The sequence below is a fragment of the Nematolebias whitei genome, chromosome 5 (genome assembly GCF_014905685.2).
Source record: "Nematolebias whitei isolate Nwh7 chromosome 5, NemWhi1, whole genome shotgun sequence".
Taxonomy (NCBI): Eukaryota; Metazoa; Chordata; class Actinopteri; order Cyprinodontiformes; family Rivulidae; genus Nematolebias; species Nematolebias whitei.
Window position 1 is genome coordinate 8,861,761 of NC_056502.1, and position 10,356 is coordinate 8,872,116.

A 10,356-nucleotide genomic window follows, 5' to 3' on the forward strand; every position below is an offset into this window, starting at 1 on the left:
CGATAGAAACGTTCAATTTAACTGGATTTCATTAATCAAAGTGAATTACACTGAGTTTACATTTGGTTAATGTTTATTCTGATTGTTTTTGGACCCACTGTGGGCTATAATGTGTGTCACTCAGATAATGACAGCCTGAGCAGCACTATGCTGCATTAAAATTACCCAATTCAACACACCGTCATTACAAGATAGTGACACAGAATTAGGTAATTAAGCTTAAACGACTCAACTCAAATGTCTCTGAACCATGTAAAAATATTAATAATAATATAAGTCTGTTTTTGTAACTGTTACAGAAACGTCAGCAGACACTAAAGCTGACAGCCCAGTGTGGCGTGGCTGCACGTGTCAGGTAAATGACATCCTGTCACAAGTTTTGAGATACACATTAGCTGCTGCAAATTCACTCCATCAGTTAACCCCCCAAAATATTATATTAACCCCAAAACATATCATAAATATAAGCTAAGCTGCCCCAGACAAACAAGTTTTATTATTCATCCAGAACTCCGTTAGCTTTCTCTGTCTTAGTTGAGACAAACGGTGAATAAGTGTTGTCTGCAGACGGTGTGACCGATCTGACTGTTCTGATGTTTTTGTGCAAACTCTTCATTCACTAAAAACCTGAAGACTTAAGTTTTACAGAACCACTTTAACAATACCCAAGATTATTCATTGGATATTATATTGTTATGCCCCCTAAATGAGATAGGTAACAGTTGGAAAAAATGTGTTCCATGATCCATGAAGGAATTGTCACTGAAATAAATACAAAAGGGGCAACTTGTAGATTTGTGTTAAATTAATCTCCTTACACCAGTTTCTTAATAAGGTCTGGGTTTTCACTCAAATCTGATGTAAATTTTACTCATATTGAAAAACAAAACTATTATGTATTCATAAATTGTTTTTCATTAAGGTCAAGCATTTCAACTTGCAAAACAGAGGATAAAGAATATCAGCTAAATCTCAATTAAAAAAAATAATTGTGAATGGCTTAACACAATGAAAACCCAATGGAGAAGAGCTTTGTAAAAAATAAATAAATAAAGTTCCTTTTTTTTGTATGCTTTGGAGGCTTTTAGTATCAACCTGAAGTGCCTGACATCATATATATATATATATATATATATAAAAAATCCATCATTACAATTTTTAATTTGTAAATGAAGTTTAACCTCACTGTCAAGAATAAAGTTGCAAATTATTACAAAAAAAGACAAGCTCCAAATAAAAAACTGTACCTTTTATGGTGACACAAAACAACTTTTGCACATCCTGATGCATGCTCAATAATCCAGGTAGAACATTCTAACAAAGTTAAGTCAGGTCCTCTGGACGGTTTCTTGTTGAAATGTTACATCTTGAATCCAGATCACTTCTTCAGTCCGAGGAGCCACATCAAACTCAGTCTTATAAATATTTGCTCAAGTTTTATAAGTTTTACATTTATAAGACTGAGTTTGTTGCAGCTCCTCAGTCTGAAGAAGCGATCTGGATTCAAGATGAAACGTTTCAACAAGAAGAAACCGTCCAGAGGACCTGACTTAACTTTGTTAAACTTTTGCACAATTTTACTTCTTTACATATGAACATCTTCTGATACAAATTTTGACACAAATCTCAAGCACTATTTATTGACGCAAACACAATTCAAACACCAAATCAGGTGTGAAATTCAAAGGTTCAGAAAACAACAGTTTGTGGTTTTCACTGAGTTGAACTTAAAAAGTGCTGCTGATGTTTAAATGAGTCTGAATGTCTCTATAGACCTGATTCTGAGGGCTGAATCCAATACGTAGAATTCAATAGCGAAACGTCTTCTGTTACAAATAAAGTCCAGTTGTTTTTGTCTTGAACTTTTTTGAATTTACCATGTCCTGGACGACTGAGAATCTTCACCAGCGTAATCCAATACGTCTTTGGCCTTCGGTTTTTTGCCTCATGGAGGTTGCGATCAGACTGTAATGAAGGGAGGGGGACGATTATTGAATTCAGTAAGTCTTCTTCCAGGACCGGAGGTACAGGCGAAGGGGGAGCAGTGGGTTTTTGTTCTGCAGGCTCTTATGGAAAACATCAAAATCAGTTTTCCTGACTCTCTGTAGATAATCTTCTATAATCACCTGCAGCAGACAACAAAACAGACGGAGAGCTTGGTTTAGTTTGCCTTAACAGACTGAGTGGATTTCTTTCTGGACTTTTTCATTTATTTATTTTTAAAGAAGACTCAGAAGATTCAATCTATTAGATCTATTACTTCCTTAGTCTAAACTCAAAACTCTACAATAATAATGCAGAAAAACATTAAAATTTTTCTACAAACACATGAAATTATATACATTTTTACACAAGTATTCTTTGCCTTTGGTGTACACCAAACTCCCTGAGTGGTCCCTGTCTTTATAACTTAACAGAACGTAATGAGCTAAAAGGGGGCAGGTTTAAGGCGGCACACACCTGTAATATAAAATGTCACAATGCGTTTGTTTCGGTGGACTTTAAAACTAAGACAAAAAAGAAGGGAAAACTGTACCAACTTTGAGAAAAAAATAGAAATACAGTATTAATTAAGCAAAAGTTACAATGCAGCAATACAAAAATTAATGGAATGATACATTGTGCAGGTACTTGTAAAAATTGTTTGCTGTCCGTCAATAAATACCACAAGAAGAAGAAAAATCCCCATGGAGGACTTTTAAAAGTGAATGATGGAGACAAAAGTTAGACAAACCGCAAATTACACTCAGACAAGGGATGAAGCAAAGCACTTTCAACTGGAGTTTTGAGTTTAGTTGGAGTCAGCCTCCCCATCATCACAGACATTTACACCTCCAGATGCATGAAGAGGACCACCTGCATCATGAAGGACCCCACTCACCCAGCACACACACTTTTTGCCTCGCTCCCCTCAGGAAGAAGGTTGAGGAGCATTAAGTGTAGAACCACTAGACTGAGGAACAGCTTCTACTCTGAGGCTGTTTGACTCATGAATCTCTAACCAGAATAATCACTGTGAAAAATCACATCATGTTGCTGCTGATCCATTTCATGTTGCTGCTGATCCGTTTCATGTTGCTGCTGATCTGTTTCATGTTGATGTGTTCATGCGTGCTCATCTGCTCACACAGACTCATGTTCGTGCTGCTGTTCAATGTAATGTTTTTATGCTATTAGTGCTTAGCGTATTATTTAGCTGATGTTTTTCTTAGTTCATATCTTAGATCTTATTACTGCTTTTCTTTTACATTTTATTGTTTGATGTAACTGGGACCCTGCGTACATAATCTCATTCCATCACATGTACCACATGAGATGCAAATGACAAATAAATCTCTCTGACTCTAATAAAACGTGTAAAAACTAACACAAAGTTGATTACAGAGTTCCCCATTAGCAGCAGAAAATAGCAGAGGAGGCTCCTGGGAATAATACGGATCAGAGCACGAGCGTCCTGACAATCTCACCGCTCACCACTCAGCGCTTAAAAAAACAAATACTGTTGTCCTGGCTCCGGTTACAAAAAGTAAGCTCTTAAACAACACATTTTCAAAATAATTGTAAGCGTAATGGCTTTTATTAGTATTCTTATTGGAACTTTGTACGAGCAAGTCCTCAAATGAAGGTACATGTATTAGATTAAATAAATGTGAGGTTGGTCCATGGACAAAACTTTTATGGACGAGCAGAGAAAATCACAATATATGCATGACCTGTACTTTTTAATACCATTTCTAAAGTTAAAAATGCAGATGGCAAGATTCTTTTTGGGAAATATTATTCTACAAGAAACTAAAGGAGTGACAATCACAGAGGGAGAGATAAAAGATATTTTTTTTGTTTTTTAATTCAGAATGCAAAAAAAATCCCAGCATCTCATTCAGGTTTTTCAAGTGGTGGCCACACCAGATACTGACATGTTTCCTGACCCTGGAACCCCTCCCCACTCCAATACACTAAAAGTAAACTGCACATTTTAGAGTGGCCTTTTATTGTGGTCAGCCTAAGGCTCACCTGTGCAATAATCATGCTGTCTAATCATCATCTTGATATGCCACACGTATGAGGTGGATGGATGATCTTGGCAGAGGAGAACCGCTCATCACAGAATCACACACATGTGTGAACAATATTGGAAAGAAAAACGCTGATTGTGTACATAGAACAAGTTTTAGATCTTCAAGTTCAGCTCATGAAAAATGGGAACAAAAACAAGTGTTGCATTTATATTTTTGTTCAGTGCATAAAACATTGTTTTTAACCATTATTCAAGCATTATATTAAAATAAACCATGACTGAACTGTAGACGACTGTAAGACGACTTGTGGCATCTGTCCAACCCACTCTCCGTTTTCATTTCATTTTGTCGTTGTACGGTGAGCAAGTCGAAAAGCAACATAATGCTGGCCGTCTTTATGCCTCCTGCGAAGCTCTCTGATTAGATGGCTGTTTCTCCATCCACATATCTCAGTGGAAAAAAAATGCTGGTAAATCAGAGGCTGCAAATGTGTTTTTCAAAACTGGATGTCTGGAGGCATTTCCATTTGGGCACAAAGATCAAAATTCCACCTACACTGCGTAGGGAAAGTGAACATTTGTTGCCAAATAATCCTCCCTACAGCAGATGCTTGTATTTTATTTTGCACAATTAGAAAATTTGGTGAGAAGACAAACAATAAATAATGACAATTATCATAAAGAACTTCACACAGTTAGCTAATTTTTCTCTAAGCTTTGATATGGATCTGTCACTGTAATGGTTTTACCATTCAGGCAGGTGTAAATAAGTCTTTAGTGTTTAAATGAAAAAGGCACAGAAGCAGACTGGTATGACTCATGTCCCTCAAGCTTCATTGGGACCACTTTGTCATTTATCCAAGCCTGTGATTTATCTGAATTAAATTTTCAGCATTCTGATCAGAACCTGTGCCTGTTTTCCCATGTGGACCAACATCGCACATGCACAAATGCCTCTTTTTGCTGCACTGTAAAAGGTCCACTGCAGCATGAAAATCATTTTAATACTACATTCATGGGGGAGAGTATTTTATTGCGGATTGTAGGAGAGCTATACTGTGCCTTTTAGGTCTCTTGTAGTTACAGCAGGTCAGTGTACCATCATGAATTTAAAATTTTCAATGTGTTCATCTAGCAGCAGAAACCAACCTCTGTGTGCAGAAACCTATACTATTCAGTCCATTTAAATAACCCTTTTTAAGATTAAAGAACAATCTTTTGTTTCAGGTTTCTGGAGTTCACGGTTGCTAACAAGTCCAAATTTACAAAGTCAAATTACATCGATTTGATAGAAAACAGGAAAAAGGCTGTTATTAACAGGAAAACACACAAAAAGGCCAACTGGAATTTGACAATATGCATGTTGACAAGCCTCCAAGTCGAGGTGTTTTTAGGACTGATGAAACAAAACTAGAGCGACGGTCACGCCAGTCGTAGTTCGTTGAGTTTTATTTAATCATTTTTTACTTATTGTGTAAGGGTACCAACAAGTTTATTTCAAATTCAATTCAATTCAGAAATACTATATTAATCCCAAAGGGAAGTTAAATGTTGTTGTAACTCATCATCCTGGATTCATTAAAGAGTTGTTATAGATGCTGATGGCTGTGGGCAGGAAGGATCTCATGTAGCGGTAGTCTGTCTTGAGCAGATCTGAAGAATCTGGTTGCAGATGCAGATCGGTCCACTTGGACCTGGCGGGTCTCTTGGTCCTCCACCCGAAGGACTGCCCAAATGCCAGGCAGAACTCCTCTCCGAGCGATGGCCACTCCTTCCAGCAGCCTGCAGAGCTCCTCGTTGCCGCAGATAGCACAGCCAGCTGCAGGTGCCAGGAGACGAATCCAGTCTTCCCGTTGTCACGAGCCATGTTTCACGCTTGCTCCAGGATTTTGGCGGTCAGGTACTTGAGCACCGCCACCAGGTTGATAGGAATCCATCCACGGCACCTCCTTTTTAACTCATTTAGTTTGAGGTATTTATGCTTTTGAGATGTTAATCAGCTGCTCCCGGTAGTAAAAAAAAACAACAACCCTGTTTGTTGTTATGGTTACGCATCATAACAAATGTCCAAAAGTAAAAAGGTTTCAGTAAAAATTCTTCCAGCTGCACAGCATCCAATACCAGAGGAAGCAATCATCCAAAGAAAAGTGATTTACATCCAGAAAAAAATAGGAATTAAAGTTTTCAAAAACAATATCTCAGAATGAATGTAAGAGAGCTACTCGAACATGCAGCATCTTTGAGTGGCACAATTCTAGAACATTTGTGTCTGTACATAAAAAGGAAAGGCACAAATGACCCAACTAATAAAAAATGGTGGCCCAGTTTATGATGTTGTGGCACACGATGAGTAACTCATCCGAACAGTAGCCCCTCGTTTATCGTGGGGGATCCGTACCCTGAAGCCCCGTGATAAGTGAAAAACCGCGAAGTAGGAATAGTAGTACAAGTAGTAAGTAGTAGTTTATTTTAGTATTTATATATATATTAAGGTGTTTTAAACCCTTCCCACACTCTTGCAATATTCTAAACAATGTTTCTAAACTCTAAATGCTCTAAAAGAGCACAGAATGTCATGATTTCAGCTCTCTGCCACTCTTTGCCACCTGCAAGCGCTCTTGGCGATGCCCACTTCTCCGCTCTGCACGGAGATCAGCTGATCAGCTGCAGGAGGAAGCTTATCCTGCAGTGTTGGCTGTGCAGAGGTGCGGCAGGTGCTAAATAATTTAAAATAATTTATTTTAAATAAAAATTACATGCCGATAGTGCGGCTTATCCATCAATCAGCCAATTGTGTGTCGTACCATACCATACTATTTATAGAGCACTTAAAACAGCGACAAGGCCAACCAAAGTGCTGTACAGACAGAAAAACAGGCAACACACAAAACAATACACAAAATGAGGTCATTTACGTGAATTTTTTACATTTTTAGGAAGATTTACATTAAACATATGTTTTACATTAAAATATCCTTGGATGAGACAAACTTTATTTAGACTATACAACAGATGGATGAGTTATTTCTTGGGTAAATGAAGATGTGAACACACATGCTCTAGTCTCAAATGGTTTCTCCTTGAAGCAGAATGCTGTCACTGCTTAACTGCAAGCAAGCAATTGTGCTTCTGATAAAATTTCAGCAAAATTAAGACTCAAAACATTTTTACATCTCTAAAGTAGTAAATCTAAACATATGTGTAACTGTAATTAAACTGAAAGTGATTATTGTTGAATTGTATAATACTTGACAGGAAAACCCAAGAATTCAACAGTCTTCTGATCAGAGCACCTGATATAAAATGTACACAAAATGTCTAAAAGTGGAGAACAAAAACACAACAACTTTGAAACCATCTTTTCCAAGAAAGTTTTGTATTTGTGCTACATACCATGAAAACAAAAGAAGTACTTGATGTGAATAAGTTAACATTTTAAAAGCCAAAACTTTGCTGTTATTTATGAGAATCTTTTTTAATGAAAGCATAAACTAAAGTTTTACTGATTGTAAGACATTTGACTTCCAGATACATTACTTCTGAAAACATCAGTGACATGTAACATGCTATATTTTTGTCTCTTAAGATAACGTGACACTGGATAGACAATGACTCACGGTCTGAAGGAAGGCCGGCATGGCAGCAGCTGCAACACTGTGGTTAAATGATCGTGCCTAAAGGAGGGAGCACAATAAGCCAAAAATTAAAAACAAAAGAAAAATGAGAACAATGTACGTACACTCTTTCCTAATATTAGACTTTTTAGATCGCTTCTGGGTGTTTTCTGGATCTAGACAGGTTAAACGATTACCTCAATGCTTCTGAAAAGCGCATCTTTTAAATCTTTTATTAATAAAAAAAATAAACGTAAATCACAATTTTGATTTTAATGAAGCGGTTCATTATGTAAAACTTATCTTTTAAAAAATCCTTCAATGACTAGCAGTTTATTTCATTCACTAAGTTAGTGGCGCTAAAAAATGACAAAAATGTTCAATTTTAAAAATGTTTTTAAAATTGATAATTATCAGGCTAACATGGTAAAACAGTCCAAAATGGAGCATTACGCATCAGTGGCATCAGATTTTCTTCTGAAAATCTTTCAAAGATATTTAAAAAAATGTGGTAGATTTTTCCTCACTCAATTTCAGTCCAACCTTTTTGCTGTAGCTTCTTAAAACACTGACCTATGAATCATTCAAGCATAAAAAAAAAAGAAACAAAGTGGGTAAACCAGTGTTTTGTCAACACATAACTGACAATTTAGTTAACATCTATTATGGAATTGTCTTTCTTGGCACTTTAGGCACTTTCCTGCAGTTAGTAGCAAAAACGCATAATTTGTTCCAATTTCTTTAGTTCAATCTTTGAAAGTGCCAAACACAAAACAGTTAGAGAGACATAAAATAGTAGTTTTGCCTCAATAAGGTGATACTCAAAGAGCTATTAGTTTAACAGCCCCCTCTTTCCATGGTGTGCAGAGTAAACTGGACATGTGCAGGACAAAAAAAAGTTTAGAAAAACATCTCCAGTAGATGAAAAATATCCAAAAGTGACGCTCTGAAGAAAACAAAAAGCACTTGTATCTGGCCACTTAATTTATAGTATAATAATTCATAGTATAATTATTCATAGTATAATTCATAATCACAGAGCGCTCTCTGCAAAAACCAGCCACCACAGAGACAGTTTCTTCTCCCAGGCGGTCTCTCTGATGAACGAAATAAACACCTTGACTACTACCATGTGACAGTGTCACATGGTAGTAGTCAGCTACTTTGCTGTGAAACGGTTAATAAGCATATTTGCACTATCACAACCTGCCTCCTTTTTATTTTCCTTCGGTGTATTTAAAAAAGGTCTGTACAGTAGTCCCTCACTTACCATGGGGTTTATGTTCCAGACACCCCGAGTTTATATAAGTTATACATGATGTCTGTACGCTGTGAGCGTTTGAAACCAAATATTTCTTGTCTGTGCACACAAACGTGGCCAGTAAAAATGATTTAGATTCTGATTCATTCATTTATTTTGCTGATCAATGCTTCATCACAGTTACTCTCAATGAACCCAAGAAAACAAGGAAAATTAGACTAAAGTATGTCAAAATACACAAAACTAAACTGAAAGTATGCAGAAACAGATAATGAGTCAAAGGACAAAGGAACAACTGTGACTACTGAAAATAATAAGTAAACACGGTGGGGGCGCTGTCATGGTAGTGGGCTGAATTTCAACCAGTGGTACTGTGCAACCGATCCACATCGATGAAGCTATAAACAAAGAAAAGTAGACTAAGATGTTACTCTACCTCATCTAAATGTTTCAGATTAGTATCCAACACGCAACGTCAATGTAGCAATAACATTGAAAAGCGATCAAATGAAAACTATCAGTCATGGAATAACTTAAAACCAGTTATTAACATTACTGGATGACAGTGAACACATAAAAAAAGCTATGGATGTTATTTAGAGGAAAAACTGTGGGTTTTTTTTATTTGCATATTTAAATAATAGCAGCAACTATTTTTGTCTGGAGCTAAAAAAACAATAACTGAAGGCTCAAAATAGTTGCACAGCACTGTGGTAAGAAAGCAAAATGTAGAAGGCACTTGAATAACATCTTTGTAAATAATCAGTTTTTCTTCATTAACTGTGAGAACAAGGTTAGTCACAGCAGAAGTAAAACGAAGTGATCTCAAGATGGTGTCAGCAGGATTCTGGAGAGTCTTCAAGTGCCTATATGCTTTTCTTGTTGAGCTGAGTCCTCAAGAAAGAATTAACATTAAAATTCTAGAAAAGAAATCTTATCTGCTCCATAAGGGGTAGAAAGATCACACTTCTACCTTGCAGATCTGTCTGCATGAAACAAATAAGCTAATTAATTAGCGATTATATTTTTCTTTTTGTATCTTCACTCGTATTTTTGCTAACTTTGATGTATACTTTAATCTTGGTTTCAGAGGGAGTTTATTACCTAAAAACAATACAGAGTAACATCAGTTGTTCTGTAAATGTTTCTCTTGCTTTTATTTTTATTGAAATTGATAGATCAGCTGCCAAAAGACAAAAAACTGCCCTCTGATGTTAAAGCGGTTGATGGTCTTCTTAATAACTGAAATACTGACAGATTTTATTAATTGTTTCTCATGTATACTCAAGGTTATTTATTTGTCATACACACCACACAAGTTGTATGTGTTTAAAAGTGGAAGAGATGACGCAAATCCCCTGGAGCCAATCCGTTTCTGGTTTGATTTGCTTGCAGATGGAACCTGTTCTTTGGGGTTTTAGGGGGATTTTTGTGCATTTTTATATATTTACATATATATATAT

At 36.4% G+C, this 10,356-nt stretch overlaps 1 protein-coding gene across 1 annotated transcript in view; it reads right to left on the bottom strand.

The window, feature by feature from the left end:
• Positions 1–1,742: 1,742 nt before the first annotated feature.
• ndufaf6 (NADH:ubiquinone oxidoreductase complex assembly factor 6) overlaps positions 1,743–10,356 on the bottom strand; it is a 28,295-nt gene continuing 19,681 nt past the window's right edge. Inside the window, exons 9-10 of the mRNA XM_037676560.1 lie at positions 7,636–7,692; positions 1,743–2,126 (exon numbers count right to left, since the gene is read on the bottom strand). Of these exons, the coding sequence (XP_037532488.1) occupies positions 1,998–2,126; positions 7,636–7,692 (186 nt within the window). The 3' untranslated portion in view covers positions 1,743–1,997. The remainder of the gene's footprint in view (positions 2,127–7,635; positions 7,693–10,356) is intronic.